At 35.7% G+C, this 19776-nt stretch overlaps 1 protein-coding gene across 1 annotated transcript; it reads left to right on the top strand.

Moving 5' to 3' along the window:
- Positions 1 to 3077: 3077 nt before the first annotated feature.
- Positions 3078 to 12744, top strand: LOC120150594 (protein argonaute 4-like). The gene is made up of 4 exons (XM_039163245.1): positions 3078 to 3110; positions 12151 to 12248; positions 12332 to 12429; positions 12570 to 12744. Exons 2-4 carry the CDS (start codon positions 12165 to 12167, stop codon positions 12742 to 12744), a joined length of 357 nt encoding a protein of 118 aa, XP_039019176.1. The 5' UTR covers positions 3078 to 3110; positions 12151 to 12164.
- Positions 12745 to 19776: the final 7032 nt, after the last annotated feature.

Below are 19776 nucleotides of genomic sequence, written 5' to 3'. Positions count from 1 at the left end.
GGAGCACGTTGCTTGATTTTGCTATTGCACAGGATATGGTGTCACTAACTCCTTCTTTAACAAGAGAGATGTGAACTTGATTACGTTCCATAGCGGGGGACATTGTACCCAAATCGACTACATCCTGGTTCGAAATTGGGAACGATGAGCTTGCATTGACTGTAAGGTGTTCCCTGAAGAGGCATGTACATCACAATATAGATTGTTGGTTTTGGTGTTTTGCGTACGTCACGGGTGGAGCACTCATAGGAAGGCTAAACTAGGTAAACCTAGGATCTTTTAGAAGAACTTACATGGAGCGACAACTGATGACTTTAGGAGTAAGGTTTTGTCTCATACAGGTTTTGAAACTACAAACTCAAATAATGCAGATATGTTATGGAAAAATATGGCAAATTCCATCAGAGAGGTGGGCAAAAACACCCTTGGGTTGTCGACAGGGAAGGTCAAGGAACATAAAGAATCGTGGTGGTGGAACGACGAAGTCCAAACTAAGGTGAAGACAAAGCAAACTTGCTTCAAGGAGTTTCTACAATGCAATGACGATGATGAAAGATCGAGAGCTAAACAAAGATACAAGGAAACAAAGAGGGAAGCCAAGAAAACAGTGGCTATAGCAAAGGATAAGCATACGAGGATTTAGGTATCATTAGGTTTATTATGGATAACAATGGTGTTCTTTTAGTGAAAGATCATGATATTAAGAGGGTTTGGGGTAGTTATTTCTCCGGCTTATTTACTGACGGTGCCTCTACCTGCAGAGATAGTACCGTTGATGGGTCAGTCAACCATCATACTACGGACGATGATTGCCCTACCAGTAAGATTGAGATTGAGGAAGTCAAAATGGCTCTTAGAAAGATGGGGAGGGACAAAGCTGTCGGTCTATATCAAATTCCTATCACTGTGTGGTTGGCCCTAGGAGAAGATGGAGTTAAGTGGTTGACCAATATCTTTAATATTATTTTAGAGACTGCCAAGATGCCAGAGGAGTTGAGAGAGTCTACGGTGATACCAATCTATAAGAATAAAAGAGATCTCCAATGTTGTGGTAACTACAGAGGTATTAAACTACTCAGTCATACCATGAAGCTATGGAAAAGGGTAATAGAGGCTAGGTTGAGACAGATTACTAGGGTTTCGGAAAACCGATTTGGCTTTATGCCAGGTCTACTATGGAGGCGATTCATCTTCTTCGACGACTTATAAAGAAATATAGGGAAAAAATAGAGATCTTCACATGGCGTTCATTGACCTTGAGAATGCGTATGATAGTGTTCCCCGCGATATGATATGGAAGACCTTGGAAACGAGACGAATCTCAACTGCTTATATCCGGGAGATTCGTGATATGTATTGTAGATCTACTACATACGTCAGGACTACAGTTGGCGACACCGAGGCTTTCTCGGTGGAAATCAGACTCCACCAGAGGTCGACTCTTAGCCCTTACATCTTCACCTTGATTATGGACGACATCTATTGTGCGACCCCAAACGGTATTCCATGGTGTATGCTTTTTGCTGACGACATTGTCCTAGTTGCTGAAACAAAAACAGAGTTGAATAGTTGACTGGCTACCTGGAAGACTGCTTTGGAAGAAAAAGGTCTAAGGATCAATATTGAAAAGACAGAGTATTTATGTTCAAACTTCAGTGGGAAACAAAATGATGAAAATGTAGAAATATGCATCGAAGGACACGTTCTCCCCTCAAAGGATTGTTTCAAGTACCTGGGGTCTATGATACATAAAGATGGGGGGTGTAGATGATGACGCTACACACCGTATAAAGGCGGGATGGCTAAAGTGGAGGGCTGCAACTGGAGTTTTTTGTGACAAGAAGGTGCCTCTAAAGCTTAAGGGAAAATTTTATAGAATGGCAATAAGACCAGCGCTGTTGTATGGATCAGAATGTTGGGCAATCAAGAAGGATCACGTAAGGAGGATGGAGGCCGCAGAAATGAGAATGCTTCGATGGACATGTGGTAGGACTATGTGGGATATGACACCAAATTCTACAATTAGGATGTCCTTGGGGGTGGTGTATATATCCGAAAAATTGAGGGAGGGAAGACTACGGTGGTTTGGGCATATCCTTAGATGACAACCGTCAGATGCGGTCAGGAGGGTAGAGTCGATTACAGTCGACGGTGCCAGAAGGAGAGGACGACCAAGGAGGAAGTGGGTAGACTGCTTGAGATCTGATTTGAAGGATTTAGCCCTTACCGAGGACATGACCTCTGATAGGAAAGTATGGAGACTTAAGACCAGGGTAGCCGAGTAGTGTGGGTCACAGCCATAGGGTGCATCATCTCTGTCTTCTTTTTAATGCCTTTGTAGTAATTTCCATGACTTCTAATTTTTATACGTTTCTGTCATTGGAATTTATGAAGGCTTAGAACTAGGGTAGCGGAGTAGTGTTGCCTTAGTTTAGGTTTTTAACCCATTTGACTTTATTCCTTCTAGTAGCTTGCTATCGCTGACTTCTGGTTATCCTTCTCTTTATATTTCCTCTTTTTAAATTTAGTCGGGACTTATGTTTCTGTCTATATGCAGAGATTTTTACGCAGGAATTTATTTGCAGGGATTACTTCCCAGTACAGACGCGCATATAAAGACTGCTCAACTATGTATTTATTTATTTATATATGAATTGTATTTTATCTTTATTTTAAATTTTCTTATTGCTGGAGGTCTTCCACGGAAGCTGCTCTCAACCTGGTGTTGGGGGCAGCCTACTACCCTACCTTCCCTTACCCCATTGCATATGGGAATAGGGTTTTGTTGTTGTTGTTGTTGTTGTTATACTTGACCGTTGAGTAAAAAATATGTCATTTTAATCAGGGTAAATTACATATTTAGTATCTTAATTATAATTTTTGTTATGTTTTAATTATTTAATAATTATTTTTTTCAAAATCATACAAAACGTTATATTTTACTTTTATTTTAATCACCTATCGTTAAAAATTTAAAAAAACTATTGAAGTGATTTTTTAATGATGATGTGGAATTATCTTATGTCTCAGTATATTGGAGAAGGTGTCTTAGGCTGCAGGGGATCCATTCCAGTTTCAGAGCATCTCAAGGGGGCTTTCCCTGAAAATTGGTTAAGAATGTCTCAGCTCTTGTGCATTTGTCTTCTTTGTATTTTTTTAATTACTCAATTTTTTTTCTATTTTAGATGTGTAACACCCTCAACCCATACCCGACCCGGATACGAGTCCAGGATGTCACATTAACTAAACAAAACAATACTCTAAAAAAAACCGATAAAATATTTGAACTTATATTATTAAAATACAATAATATACATATGTTAATACAAATTTATCAAAATAATCAGAGCATACACCACTTGACACTTTGATTACATGACAACATTCATTTACATAGCAAAAGGACCTACTGCTCAAGTTCCCTCTGATCTGATAGTTGCAGGAGTAATGTTGTCCAGCTGCTTAACCTTGATCGTCTACTATCTCGGATCCTACGTATGAAACACTCACACGCTAAGTCATCGACTTAGTGAGGCAATATAATAATAATGATAACAAAGAAATGTAATGGAAATGCCATAATTAAATGGAATGAGATGAAAATCAAATGCTTAACCATGCAGTTTATATCACCATGTTCTTTACATGTCAGTATAATATATTGACATTTATGAATCCATATTAATAAGATTATTGGCCCATGATACCATACTGATAACCTAAGGTATGTGAGTACTGTGAGGTTGTGCACTACGTTGTCACCACAGCTCGTATAAATGCACCGAAATGCCACGTAGAATTGCACCGAAGTGCCACGTAGAATTACACCATAGTTCCATATAAGATTATCCCTAAGGACCACGTAGATAATTCCTTAAGAATCATAAACATATGCCAAGGATCAAGTATGTGTCTTAAAAGACCTCACACATGTTCCAAAGAATACATATATGTCCCGAAGGACCGCGTAGACCCTCTACTCTTGGCATACCAACTATACCTATAGTTCTCATCTACATTACATGGGCTTCCACCATTCCCATAATTTATATTGTATAGACATATAATTTCCATATCTTTATTACATAAACATATCATGTTCCATCACTTTATCACATAAACATATCATGTTCCATCACTTTATCACATAGCTTATATAACTTTTCCTGCATATTCATGTCACTTAATGCGTATAATATGAATTCATGTCATGTATCATAATATGAAATGCGATCATGTATCAAAATATTGAATCTAGACTTATCACAAGTCTAGAACTGAATAAAATACATATTCATGCTATGCATATGCACTCACCTATATTTTCTTGTTTTTTCCTCGATCGATCTTACGAGGCAATTGTTCTGGAACTTGTTTAGGCTTGGTATCTACAGAGTAATTCATTGATACTAATCAGTATACTAATTACTGTATTCTAAACTATCATTTCTTGGGCTAAAAGAAAAGCCATTTTCATCTTTTAATGAAGGTATGCATCGATGCACCACACCATGCATCGATGCATAAATCCTATTCGATGTTTATATTTAAGGGGGTACATCGATGCACTCCTTATGCATCGATGCATTGATGGCATTCGATGTTTGTATATTTTAAAAGAGTGCATCAATGCACTTCCTGTGCATCGATACACCTTGAACAATTTCTGGGATTTATCCTTGATGCATCGGTGCACATTGAATGTGCATCGATGCACATAGCCCAGAAATGCCATTTAAACACGAAAATATCTTTATAATCTTCTCTACACTTTATATTTCACCTCCTTTTATATCCCTAATTTGCATACACTTACTTAAACTAATTATTATCTATTAGATACCTTAAAAACTTAGAAATCCAATTCTCCATATAAAATTTAAGAATTTCACTCAATTTCCAACATGTTCTAAATTGAATTCTAACACTTCATATCCTTTAATTAGCTTGGTGACAAGTCAAATCCCACTTCTAATTCTTATTATGAACTCTATTATAAGATTTTACTTTTTTACTTCCTTTCTTTAATCCTTCATATACTCCTCATCTTGTTGTTTTAAGATAATCTAAGCTTTCATTAAGCTTAGTTATCATCTACTAATCAATAAGCAACCTTAAATTCATCGAGAATTTGATTAACAAGAAAACTCACCTTTAGCTTGGTCTCACGGGGAAGAAGAAAGAAGAAGAAGAGAAATCTGGAAACTTTTGCCTTCTCTTCTAACTTCCACGTGGTTTATTAAATAACCTTAATTAATATTTAATTATTTCTCTTGCTAAAAGACTCATTTGCCCTCTTAATTTCCCTTCTTTGCTTATCCATCCTACATAAAACATTCCCATTAAATCTTCCAACTATTCAATTTATCTACTTTGGTCACTAAATTTTAAAATTTCATAATTTAATCACTATCCCAGTATGGAGGATGTCACAAATCTCCCTCCCTTAAAAAAATTCGTCCTCGAATTTTCATTGCAAGAACAAATGAGGATATTGAAATCGCATATCTTCTTCACGTTCCCACGTGGCTTCTTCTACTTTATGATTCCTCCAGAGAATTTTAACCAATGAAACAGTTTTATTCCTCAATCGTTTTACTTCATAATCCAATATTCTCACTGGCTCTTCTTCATATGTTAGATCCGATTGGACTTCTACTTGTTCTGGTGCAATGATGTGAGAGGGATCAGACCTATACCTCTGCAACATAGACACATGGAAAACATTATGAATTTTCTCCATTTCTGGTGGCAAAGATAACTGATATGCCACAGGTCATATCCTCTTAACAACTTCATATGGCCCAATGAATCTCGGACTTAAATTTCCTTTCCGACCAAATCGTAATACTTTCTTCCAGGGGGATACTTTAAGGAAAACTTTATCTCCAACCTCAAATTTAATCTCTTTTCTTTTAAGATCAGAATAGGACTTTTGTCGATCAGAGGCTACCTTGAGGTTATGCTGAATTTCTTGAACTTTCTTTTCTACATCTTGAATTAAATCCGGACCAAGAACACTTTGATCTTTGAGTTCATACCAATTTAAGGGAGTACGACATTTCCTCCCATATAATGCCTCGTATAGGGCCATCTTTATACTGGACTGATAACTATTGTTGTAAGCGAACTCTGCCAGCGGTAAATACTTTTCCCATGATCCTTTGAATTCCATTACGCATGCTCTCAACATATCTTCCAATATCTGAATAGTTCTCTCTGATTGCCCGTCAGTCTGAGGATGAAAAACCGTACTAAAGTTTAAACGAGTTCCCAATGCTCCATGCAAAGATTTCCAAAATCTCGAAGTGAATCGAGGGTCTTGATTAGAGACTATAGAAACAGACACCCCATGCAATCTAATAATTTCGCTAATATATAGCTCCGCGTACTTTTTCATAGAGAAATATGTTCTAACCGAAAGGAAATGCACTGACTTAGTCAATCGATTAACAATTACCCAGATTGAATCTCTTTTGTTCGGAGTCAAGGGTAACCCCGAAACAAAATCCATCATCACATTTTCCCTCTTCCACTGTGGAATAGAAAGTGGTTGCAATAATCCAGACAGAACTTGATGTTCGGCTTTGACCTGTTGACATGTCAAACACCTAGACACAAATTCGGTGATGCTTCGTTTTATCCCTGGCCACCAATACCGATCTTTTAAATCCATATACATCTTAGTTTCACCCGGGTGCATCGTCAATGGACTACAATGAGCCTCTGTCAATAAATCTTTCTTCAAATCCTAGTTTTCGAGTATCACAATTCTTCCTTTATAATACAAATTTCCATCTGACTTAACCTCAAAGTCTTTAATCGCTTTGCTATTTACTTGATCAATTCTTTTCAAACACCTTTCATCTTTACTTTGTAATTCTCCTATTCGGTCTAACCATTCTGTTTTAAGTTTTAACTCTGCACATAGATCACCGTCTCTAGTCAAAGATAACCTTGCATCCATAGCTCGTAAAGCTACAAACGTCTTCCTACTCACAACATCTGCTACCACGTTAGCCTTTCTGGGATGATAGTCAATTATTATATCATAATCTCTTAAAAACTCAACCCATCTCCTTTGTCTCAAATTAAGCTCTTTTTGAGTCATCAGATATTTCAAACTCTTATGATCTGTATACAAGTAACATCGTTCTCCATACAGATAATCACGCCAAATCATAAGAGAGAACACCACTGCAGCCATTTCTAAATCATGGGTGGGGTAATTCTTTTCATGTGGTTTCAACTGCCTCGATGCATACGCTACCACATTTCCTTCTTGCATTAATACACACCCCAACCCGTTATGGGATGCGTCACTGTATACGACAAAATTATTGTCAGATTCCGGTTGAACCAATATAGGAGTTTCTGTCAGAATCCTCTTTAAAGCTTCAAAACTTTCTTGACATTCAAAAGTACAAACAAACGGTGCATTCTTTCTCATCAGCTTCGTTAAATGCAGCACTATCATCGAAAAATTCTTAACAAATCTTCGATAATAACCGACAAGTCCAATGAAACTCTGAACTTTGGATACATTCTTGGGAACTTCCCAGTCCATTATAACTTTAACCTTTTGAGGGTCCATTATACATTCTTCGGATACAATTCATAATGACCATATCTCATTCTAAAAGTAGTCTTTGGAATGTCCTTCTCCTGAATCTTTAATTGGTGATAACCAGAACGTAAGTCAATCTTCGAGAATACCGAAGCTCCTTGCGTGGGAGGGGATATTTATTTTTTATTGTCACCTTATTGAGCTGTCGATAGTCCATGCAGAGATGCATTGATCCATCTTTCTTCTTAACGAATAACACCGGAGCTCCCCAAGGTGACACACTTGGTCGAATAAATCCCTTTTCTAACAACTCTTGCAATTGATTCTTTAACTCTTGTAATTCTTTCGGAGCCATCCGATAAGGTGTCATTGCAATCGGAGCTGTTCCCGGCATTACTTCAATTTGAAATTCTACCTCTCTATCTGGAGGTAATCCTGGTAACTCAACAAGAAAAATATCAGGGAATTCCTGAACTATTAAAATCTCATTCAATCCTTTCTCTTTAGCTCTGGTATCTATCACATTTGCAAGAAAACCCCGACATCCTTGTAGCAATAGCTTCTTAGTAGACATTACTGATATTACATTTTCTAAAGGATTAAATCTTTCACTGATCACACTTATTTTTGTTCCTCTTGGACTTTTCAAGGTTACCTTTTTCGATATGCAATTAACATCCCCATAGTAACGGAACAACCAGTCCATTCCCAGAATCACTTCAAACTCGTCAAAGGGTAATTCTATCACATTAGCAGGGAATTCAATTCCCTGAATCTTTATGGGACACCCCTTACAGACTTTGTTTACTCGAGCACTATGGCCTAAAGGATTAGTTACTATAATTTCATTACTCGTGGCTACTAAGGGAATCCTCAATTTCTTTAATAATTTACTTGTAATGTAGGAATAATTAGAGCCCAGATCAATCAATATCAATATTAATTTATCATACAACTAAAAAGTACCTACTATAATATCAGGATCATCCCGATCTTCACTTGTCTTTAAATTGTATACCCGAGCAGTTGAGCGAACTTCATGTTATGTAGAGGATTCAGACTGGTTTCTTCTTCTGCCCCTTCCTCGTCCTCTCTGTGAGGCAGAGCCAACTCTCTCAGATGAAGCAGGCTCACCAACCATCAATGGATAATCTCGGATAAAATATATGACATCCCCGCATCGGAAACAAGTCCCAGCAGCCATCCGACAAGCCCAAAATGGTTTTTCCCACAGTGCTGACACTGTCTTGCTTGACCCTGATTACATCTCCCAACACCAGATCCCACTGACTGTGTCTGTCTAGGTCTTGCCTGACTTACTCCCCTAGCAAATGATGCAACTGATTTTGATCTAGCTTGTGAACGAAATCCTGAATCTTTTCCTCTTTTTGGTGGTGCTGAGCTAGAAGAAGCATCCGTCCTCTTTGATGTCTGAACTCTAAAATCCCCGAATCTCTCATTCTGAGCTCTTTCAAAAGCCTTGGCATGATTGATTACCTCTTGGAACGAGGACAAATTCAATACTATTAGCATCTCTTTCAATCTAGGGTGTAAGCCCTCGACAAACCATTCACAAGCCTCTTTTTCAGTAGGCACAAATTCAGATGCAAACCTACTCAGCTTGTTGAACTCATATTCATACTCATATACAGAGCGGTTCATCTGTTTCAAGTTCATAAACTCTTGCTTCATCTGCCGAATAAATTTATCTCCAATGTACTTGTTTTTAAATTCATCTAAGAACAAAGACCAAGTCAATTGGTCATTTGACATCCTCATGGTGACGTTCGTCCACCATATTCTCGCCTGACCCCTCAGTAAAGAGACAACTACATCTAACTTCTCCACTTCAGAGCAGTGGAGACCATCCAACATGATTTTCAAGTCATCTAGCGAAAGATCCACCGCTACCAGCCCTTCCTCGGCTTCTCTCTTAAATTTGGGAGCTCCTAAACCTCTCAACTCTTTTGCTACATTCATTCTTTGAGTTGGTGGAGCAGGAGGTTGAAGACGCGTCAGAATAGCGTCTAACATTATGAAGAACGTATCCTGATCTTGCACAGGCACTCCTTGAGATGCATGTTCTTCACCTTGCCTGGCCAGGGCAGGTGAATTACTGCTTTCAGCAGACCTATCTTCTCCCGTTTCACTTCGGGAGCTATTATGTCCAGACATCTAATAAAATAAACACATTGTTCTATTAGCAAAACAACATACTCATACTATACCAGATCAGAAGTTCTCACTATTTGTTGGTATGTATTCTATTTAAAGACCCTATAGACTCTGGTTTATGCCCAGAATCGGCTAAACCATAGCTCTGATACCATTAAATGTAACACCCTCAACCCATACCCGACCCGGATACGAATCCAGGATGTCACATTAACTAAACAAAATAATACTCTAAAAAAACCGATAAAACATTTGAACTTATATTATTAAAATATATAATAATATACATATGTTAATACAAATTTATCAAAATAATTAGAGTATACATTACTTGACACTTTGATTACATGCCAACATTCATTTACATAGCAAAAGGACCTACTGCTCAAATTCCCTCTGATCTGATAGTTGCAGGAGTAATGTTGTCCAGCTGCTTAACCTTGATCGTCTACTATCTCGGATCCTACGTGTGAAACACTCACACGCTAAGTCATCGACTTAGTGAGGTAATATATAATAATAATGATAACAAAGAAATGTAATGGAAATGCCATAATTAAATGGAATGAGATGAAAATCAAATGCTTAATCATGCAGTTTATATCACCATGTTCTTTACCTGTCAGTATAATATATTGACATTCATGAATCCATATTAATAAGATTATTGGCCCATGATACCATACTGAGAACCTAAGGTATGTGAGTACTGTGAGGTTGTGCACTATGTTGTCACCACAACTCGTATAAATACACCGAAGTGCCACGTAGAATTGCACTTAAGTGCCATGTAGAATTGCACCGTAGTGCCATATAATATTGTCCTTAAGGACCACATAGATAATTCCTTACGAATCATATACATATGCCAAGGATCAAGTATGTGTCTTAAAAGACCTCACACCTATTCCAAAGAATACATATATGTCCCGAAGGACCGCATAGTCCCTCTACTCTTGGCATACCAACTATACCTATAGTTCTAATCTACATATGGGCTTCCATCATTCCCATAATTTATATTGTATAGACATATAATTTCCAAATCTTTATTACATAAGCATATCATGTTCCATCACTTTATCACATAGCTTATATAACTTTTCCTGCATATTCATGTCACTTAATGCATATAATATGAATTCATGTCATGTATCATAATATGAAATGCGATCATGTATCAAAATATTGAATCTAGACTTATCACAAGTCTATAACTGAATAGAATACATATTCATGCTATGCATATGCACTCACCTATATTTCCTTGTTTTTTCCTCGATCGATCTTACGAGGTAATTGTTCTGGAACTTGTTTAGGCTCGGTATCTACAGAGAAATTCATTGATTGTAATCAGTATGCTAATTAATGTATTCTAAACTATAATTTCTTGGGCTAAAAGAAAAGCTATTTTCATCTTTTAATGAAGGTATGCATCGATGCACAACACCATGCATCGATGCATAAATCCTATTCGATGTTTATATTTAAGGGTGGTGCATCGATGCACTCCTTATGCATCGATGCACTCCTTATGCATCGATGCATTGATGGCATTCGATGTTTGTATTTTTTAAAAGAGTGCATCGATGCACTTCCTGTGCATCGATACACCTTGAACAATTTCTGGGATTTATCCTTGATGCATCGGTGCACATTGAATATGCATTGATGCACATAGCCCAGAAATGTCATTTAAACACGAAAATCTCTTTATAATCTTCTCTACACTTTATATTTCACCTCCTTTTATATCCCTAATTTGCATACACTTACTTAAACTAATTATTATCCATTCGATACCTTAAAAACTTAGAAATTCAATTCTCCATATAAAATTTAAGAATTTCACTCAATTTCCAACATGTTCTAAATCGAATTCTAACACTTCATATCCTTTAATTAGCTTGATGACAAGTCAAATCCCACTTCTAATTCTTATTATGAACTCTATTCCAAGATTTTACTTTTCTACTTCCTTTCTTTAATCCTTCATATACTCTTCATCTTATTGTTTTAAGATAATTTAAGCTTTCCTTAAGCTTAGTTATCATCCAATGATCAATAAACAACCTTAAATTCATCAAGAATTTGATTAACAAGAAAACTCACCTTTAGCTGGGTCTCACGGGGAAGAAGAAAGAAGAAGAAGAAGAAGAAGAAGAGAAATCTGGAAACTTTTGCCTTCTCTTCTAACTTCCACGCGGTTTATTAAATAACCTTAAGTAATATTTAATTATTTCTCTTGCTAAAAGACTCATTTGCCCTCTTAATTTCCCTTCTTTTCTTATCCATCCTACATAAAACATTCCCATTAAATCTTCCAACTATTCAATTTATCTACTTTGGTCACTAAATTTTAAAATTTCACAATTTAATCAGTAACCCAGTATGGAGGATATTACAAGATGTATCCAATACAATGATCATTCAACCTGGTCCAGTTGTGGATTTTTTAATTGCCAATTGGAATGACATAGATCCTTACTCCCTAGACTGGACCAAGGTAACCAATAAATCCTCACTTTTGCTAAGTGCAAGTTCTCTCGCATCAATTATTAGACCACTATTATTTGGTTCCCTGTATAGGCTAAACGAACTCTTAAGAATCTGAGGATAAAAGTCAGTCCATCCAATCAGGCATACAAAATTACTGGATTGAGCGAGCAAATGTGCAAAGATCAGTTGTATGTTTCCTGATTTCATAACAATTTTTTTCTTTGATTTATTTTATGTTGGCTATTATTAATTTATGTATGTTGGCACCTTGTCTCAAGGTTTAGTTTTTACGAACTTTGTTATTTGTTGTATAAATTTGGCCTTGTAGGTTTTCCTTGAAGCAGAAAAGTCTGAAGAACGATAATGGTGACGCTGAGAATCTGGAGATTAATGTTTATGATTATTTTGTCAACCATCGCAACATACAGTTGCGTTATTCTGCAGACCTTCCATGCATTAATGTTGGAAAGCCAAAATGGCAACGTATATTCCTTTGGAGGTGATTTCATGCACTATGGTTTTGTTTATTTATAGAATATATGTTTCATAACTAATTCTTGCTATGGGTTATGAACATGTTGCAATAGCATTGTTCCCTGGTATATTTACAACGTTACACAAAAGCACTAACCATGTTAGCTTCTTTGGTCAAAAAATTAAGACAGAAGCCTTAGGAAAGAATGATTGTCTTGTCTAGTGTAAGCCTTTTGTCTAAGCTTTTGACTAACTTCATTTCACATGTGCTACAACTTGTGTCAATGAGTGTTGTAGATTGTGTGCAGGCGTTACAGAGGAGCAATTATGGTGTTGAGCCAATGCTACGTTCATTTGGTATTTCTATCAGTACTAGTTTCACTCAAGTGGAAGGTCGTGTTCTGCTTGCACCAAGTTAGAATTATATTTGGCTTAATAATTTGTTTGTTCCACTGATCTAATATCACAACATTTATGTTGGGTGGTCAGGGTTATCATAATAATCTTTTATCTAGATCTACATTCTAATTTATCTTTGATGACAGTTAAAAGTTGGTAATGGGGAAGATTTCTTTCCACGGAATGAGCGATGGAATTTTAACAATTAAGGTTTTCCTCTCTTTTCTTTTGCATCCTCCTATGTTATATATGTTCCATTTATTGTATCTTTAACAACCATTGACATGATTTCATAGAAACTAGTGGAGCCAACTAAAATTTTTGATTTTGGGGGGGGGGGTTGTAAGGGTTTCGTAACTGAGCATATACAGAGTTATAGAATTCAACTTATTGTACCTTTTTAGCGGATAGACCCTCCATTTCATGTGTTTTAAGAGTCAAATCAGAACAGGCGATGCTCTCCTGTTGTGAGGGTTGAGAAAATGTTCGAGGATATCCAATCTAAACTTCCTGGAGCTCCACAGTTCCTTCTCTGGCTTTTGCCTGACAGGAAAAATTCTGATCTTTATGGTGTGCAGAATTTTATCTGGTCGTACACTGACTCTGCTTTTCTTTTCATAGGCGTTCCTTACGTGTAAAGTTTATTAACTTTTCAAAGGTCCATGGAAGAAGAAGAATCTTGTGGAGTTTGGCATAGTTATGCAGTGTATGGCTACTACTTGGGTCAATAATCAGTACCTTACAAATCTGCTTCTAAAATCAACGTAAAGGTATGTTCCTATTAGATTTATTCTTGTTGTTTTTTATTCTTTATTTTTAGCTTCTGGAAGATGAGGTATAAGCTATTTCTCTCTTTGTAAACAAATCATGTACTGCTAATATGTAACACCCCAACCCGTACCCGACCCGGATACGAGTCCGAGATGTCACATTAACTTTTAAAAACAATGTTCTTACAAGATAACAAAACATTTGAACTATTAAATTATACTTCATTATAAAAATTTAAGGCAAAAACATATTTATGAATAGTGCTATACAGTATGAATAGAACCGTGAACAGCGAAAAATTTCGAATATAAATTATGTATCAATGCACTGCTACAGTGCATCGATGCACTGCTACAGTAACTTTCGTAAAAATACGTATAAACTCGTAAAAATCTAAGCTTTAATCCGTATAAAATTTATCAATGACATATATACATTTAAAACATTACAAACTCAATCGTATGACTTTTTAAAACCGATTAGAACATATCAGATTTAATCCTTTATTTACATACGAACCACTTTTCTTATTACAAAATACATACTATACATTTATTTTCTGATATGATCTTTGGAAATGAGGAACTGACCTATCTTGCATAACTTTTATCAATCTTTCTCTTCTCGAAACCTACGCATGAAACAATCACATGCTAAGTCTATGACTTAGTGAGGCATATAAAACATATAATAAAAACCATAAAACATTTCATATAACAGAATACATACTTGCATACATATCATCATTATCATTAACCCATTTACCATATGATCTTGTACTTATCATTTCGGTATATCATATATCATTTCACAAAAGAACACACATATCATATATTCATACAAACACTTTTGATATCTGTTATAGGCCCATGTACATTACTGAGAACCAAGGTATTCGAGTACATTGAGGTTGTGCACTATGCTGTCACCACAGCTCGTATGGGGTCCTAATAGGGGAATATGAATTTGTCCCGAAGGACCTATATACTGTATTTGTCCCGAATGACCACTCCTTAAGAACCATATACATATTCCAATGGATCACATATGTGTCTCACAAGACCCTGTAAATGTTCCAAAGAATACATATATGTCCCGAAGGACCACGTAGAACCCTCGACTCTTGGCATGCCAACTATACCACTAGCTCTCATATCATATAACATGGGCATTATTATTTATACATTTCATATCACTTTTTCTTTCTCTTCTGTCACATACCACATGTATGTGTAACCATATATCTCATATCATATCACATGTATCACAAGTGCATGTATTCACATAGATCGTTTCATATGGCTTATATCATTTCTCATTTGTTCATGTAAACTTGTTGAAAACTTTTTGATGTTTCAATATAACAAATTAAGTATAAATGAATTTTAAGATTTTACAAATGATTTTCTAAGTATATTCGATTTAATTACTCGAATATCAAAATATTACTCCAAGTCTTTCAAAGATCAAATTCAATTCTTACTAAAGTGTAAAATTGTGTTTTAATCTTAAAATATTTTTGAAACAATTTTCACAAAGTATTTCGAACCAAAAACAAGCCTAAAATCAATTTTTCAAAAGAGTGTACCGATGCACCAATCCATGTATCGATGCACCATTGAATAAATTGAACATCGAATACAGTTTATGCATCGATGAACATACCATGCATCGATGCACTCAGGTTTGTATGAAAACATCGAATGCATTTTATGCATCGATGCACAAGACATGCATCGATGCACTCATGCTATTTTGAAACATCGATTGCACTTCATGCATCGATGCACTCTTAGTGCACCGATGCACTAAGGGTCCAACGGTCGAAATATTTGAATTTTACACATAGTGTACCGATGCACTAGCCTTATGCATCGATGCACCAGACGCTCCCAACTGTTTTATTAAATATTTTCATACTTAAACGGCTCCATTGACTCCACTAATCATCCCCAACGTTTAGAATCAATTGAAGGAGTATTTAAACAAGCTTAGAAGCCATTGATCAATAACAAGAAACAACAATCAACAAGAATCAAGAGAGAATCAAAGAGAAAACATCAAACCTCAAGTTTGAGCATTTTCAAGCCTATTTCATTCAATATTCATTTTTGCTTTTAAGAACACTTATTGTGCTCAATTGTATTATTCTTGAGTGTTCTTTCTTTGTTCTAGAATTGTGCAAACACATTTGCCTTGTGAGGTTTTTCATTAAATTTGCGAATTTGTAATATTCTCTTTGAGAAATAGTGTTCTCAAGAATTAGGGTATATTCTTGAGGGAATTGTAAGCTTATCTCTTTAGCCTCAAAAGAAAGAACAAATTAGTGAATTTGTTGGAAAATCCTTAGTGTGGATATCTAAGGTAGTGGACGTAGACTTTGGTTGAGAAAGTGGAACTACTCTAAATCAATTACTTTTAATTTTTTACAAAAGCTTCCACCAAATTTTTAATTGCCAATTCACCCCCTCTTGACCTATTCCGTCAATCGATTAACTCAATAATTGGTATCAGAGCCACACTCATTTGAAGGTTTAATCGCCTCTTGAGTTGATTCAGGAAGAGTTACATCGATAATCAAGTCATCAATGACCTCCACTTCAAACTTTGACTCCGATCTCGATTCGATGCCCGTCAACAAGCCTCCTTTCTTCAATTGAGCTAACTATGCCTATTGGAAGAATATGATGATGTATTTCATTCAAGCAAGTGACATGGGAGCATGGAATGTTGTAGAAGTCGGATATATCAAGCCTCTCACTCATCCACGATTGTGGAGTGAATGAGAGACAAGAATGTTCCAGCTCAACTCCAAAGCCATCCATATCATATTTTGTGCTCTTGGACCAGATGAATACATAAGAGTTTCAACTTGTACAACTGCCAAAGAAATATGGGATAAACTACAAGTCACTCATGAAGGCACGGACGAGGTAAAAGAATCTAAAATTAGTCTTCTAACGCATATCTATGAAAATTTCAGGATGAAACCAAATGAAGATATAAAAGCTATGACGGATAGATTTTCAACGATTGTCAATGGTCTCAAATCATATGGAGAGATTATTCCAAACGAAAAGCTTGTGAGGAAGTTAGTTTACTCACTTCCAAAATCGTGGCAATCAAAGAAGACGACAATTATCGAGGCTAAGAACCTAAAGTCCTTAACTCTTGAAGAGCTAATTGGTTCCCTCCTCACTCATGAAATGATGCTTGAAGATGAGGTGGACCTCGATAAGATTGACGAGACACCAAAGGAGAAGAAGAAAAACATTTGAGTTGCTCTCAAATCCACAAAAGATGAGAGTGGTTCGGATGAAGATGATGAGGAAATGACATTATTTGCCAAAAGATTCAGGAAATTGATGAGGCCCAACCGAGGAAGAAAATTCAAATGCAATGAAGGCTTCAAAACTGAATCGAAAGAGAAATACCCGATTATTTGCTACGAATGCAAAAAGCTGGGGCATGTCAAATATGATTACCCTCAATTGAAGAAAAATGGTCAATCCAAGAAAAAGCACAAGGCACACGTGGCTACATGGAGTGATGAAGAAGGTTCCGATGAAGAGGAACAAGAAGTAATCAACTTGTGTTTAATGGCCATCGGGGAAAACTCTAAGGTAACCTCTAACTCATTTGATTCGGATGAATTATCTTATGATGAGTTATTAGAGGATTATAATGGGTTGGCTTCAGATTATAAGACTCTATTTTCAAAATACAAAAATGATGTTTCAAAATTAAAAAATGAAAATAGTCTTATGTCAAAAACCAGCAATGATATTGAAAGTAAGATTAAAGATTTGCAAATCAAAATTAATGATTTTGAAAAGAAAAATACTGATTTGCATAACTTACTTTCAAAAGTTCATGATGATCATCAAAAAGAAATTGATGATCTTAAAGCTTCTTTTAATAAAGTTGGAACAAAAAGTTTTGAAAAAGGTGAAAATTCAAAATCCAACTTTGTTAGAAAAAGTTTTAAAAACTACAATCATAGAAGTCCCCGAATAACCTCTAATGGAAAAATCGTTAGAAGTATATGGGTTTCTAAAGAACTCATTACTACTAAAGATAAGGATATCCTACACAAATGGATACCTAAGGGGACTAGAATTTTGGAAACTAATGAATATGGACCCAAAAGAATTTGGGTACCAAAAATAAAAAATTAATCTATGTTTGTAGGAAAATGAGCATTGCTACAAGGCACGGGAAACAAATTCAAACTCATGGTACCTTGATAGTGGATGCTCAAGACACATGACCGGAGATAAAAGTCGGTTCATTGAGCTTAACGCTAAAAATGGAGGAGAAGTGACTTTTGGTGATGATTCAAAAGGTCACATTGAAGGTATAGGTACTATAGGTAATACCTCTTCCATACAAATTAAAAATGTTTTATATGTGAATGGATTAAAGCATAATCTATTGAGTATTAGTCAATTATGTGATAAGGGATTCAATGTCATGTTTGAAACTAATGGTTGTAAAGTCATTGATATTGTATCTAATCGAATTATGCTTATTGGTCATAGAATAGGAAACATATACATGGTTCATTTAGACTCTATTGATATGACTAATCTATGCCTAGTTGCTAAGGATGAACATGATAGTTGGTTATGGCATAGGAGACTAGGACATGCTAGCATGAGTGTTTTGCAACGGTTAATTCAAGGAGACCTAGTAAGAGGGCTGCCTAAACTGAAATTTGATAATGATAAAATCTGTGAAGCTTGTGCTAAAGGAAACCAAAAGCGAGTTTCTTTTAAATCCATTAATGATGTATCAACTAGTAGAGTATTACAATTGATCCATATAGATCTTTTTGGGCCAACTAGGACTACTAGCTTGGGTGGAAAACAATATGCATTTGTCTTGGTAGATGACTATTCTAGATATACTTGGGTTCTATTTTTAAGTACTAAAGATGAAGCATTAGAACATTTTATCACTTTTTCAAAAATAATCCAAAACGAAAAAGGTTACTCTATCACTAGTGTTAGAAGTGATCATGGCACTGAATTTGAAAATCTTAGATTTACTGAGTTTTGTAATTCTAATGGTATTAGCCATAATTTTTCAGCACCTAGAACCCCTCAACAAAATGGAGTTTTTGAGAGGAAAAATCGAACTTTAGAGTAAATGGCTAGAACCATGCTTTGTGAAAATAATTTGCCAAAAATATTTTTGGGCGAAAGCCACAAATACCGCTTGTTATGTTGTAAATCGAGTAATGATTAGACCAATTTTAAAGAAAACTTCATATGAAATTTTTAAAAATAAAAAGCCTAACATTAGCTATTTTCATCCTTTTGGATGTAAATGTTTTGTTTTAAACAATGGTAAAGAAAACCTTGGCAAATTTGATGCTAAAAGTGATGAAAGAATTTTTCTTGGATATTCCTTAAATTCTAAAGCTTATCGAGTATTTAATAAAAGAACTTTAGTTGTAGAAGAGTCTATACATGTTGTTTTCGATGATAATCACCTTCGGAGGAAGGATTCTTGTGTTGATGATGATATAGGTATTATGCAAGCAAATGACGTTAGACATGACGTTGGAGAATCATCATCAAAAGAAGAAACAAAAGATGAGGAAACTCATGATCCTCTCGAGAATCCAACCATTGAAGAAAGGGAAGTATCTTATCCAAGAGAGTACAAGTATGTTAAGGATGGTGAAATTATAGGTGATCCATCCAAAGGGGTAACTACTCGATCTTCTCTTAGAAATATTTATAATTATGTTGCATTTATTTCATGCATAGAGCCTAAGAACATTAAATAAGCATTAAAAGATGAACATTGGATTATGGCTATGCAAGAAGAGTTAAATCAATTTGAGAGAAGTAAAGTATGGACATTAATTGAAAGGCCTAGTA

The sequence above is a fragment of the Hibiscus syriacus genome, unplaced genomic scaffold, assembly GCF_006381635.1.
Source record: "Hibiscus syriacus cultivar Baekdansim isolate YM2019G1 unplaced genomic scaffold, ASM638163v2 tig00111022_pilon, whole genome shotgun sequence".
Lineage (NCBI taxonomy): Eukaryota > Viridiplantae > Streptophyta > Magnoliopsida > Malvales > Malvaceae > Hibiscus > Hibiscus syriacus.
This window is presented reverse-complemented; position numbering and strand designations above follow the sequence as displayed.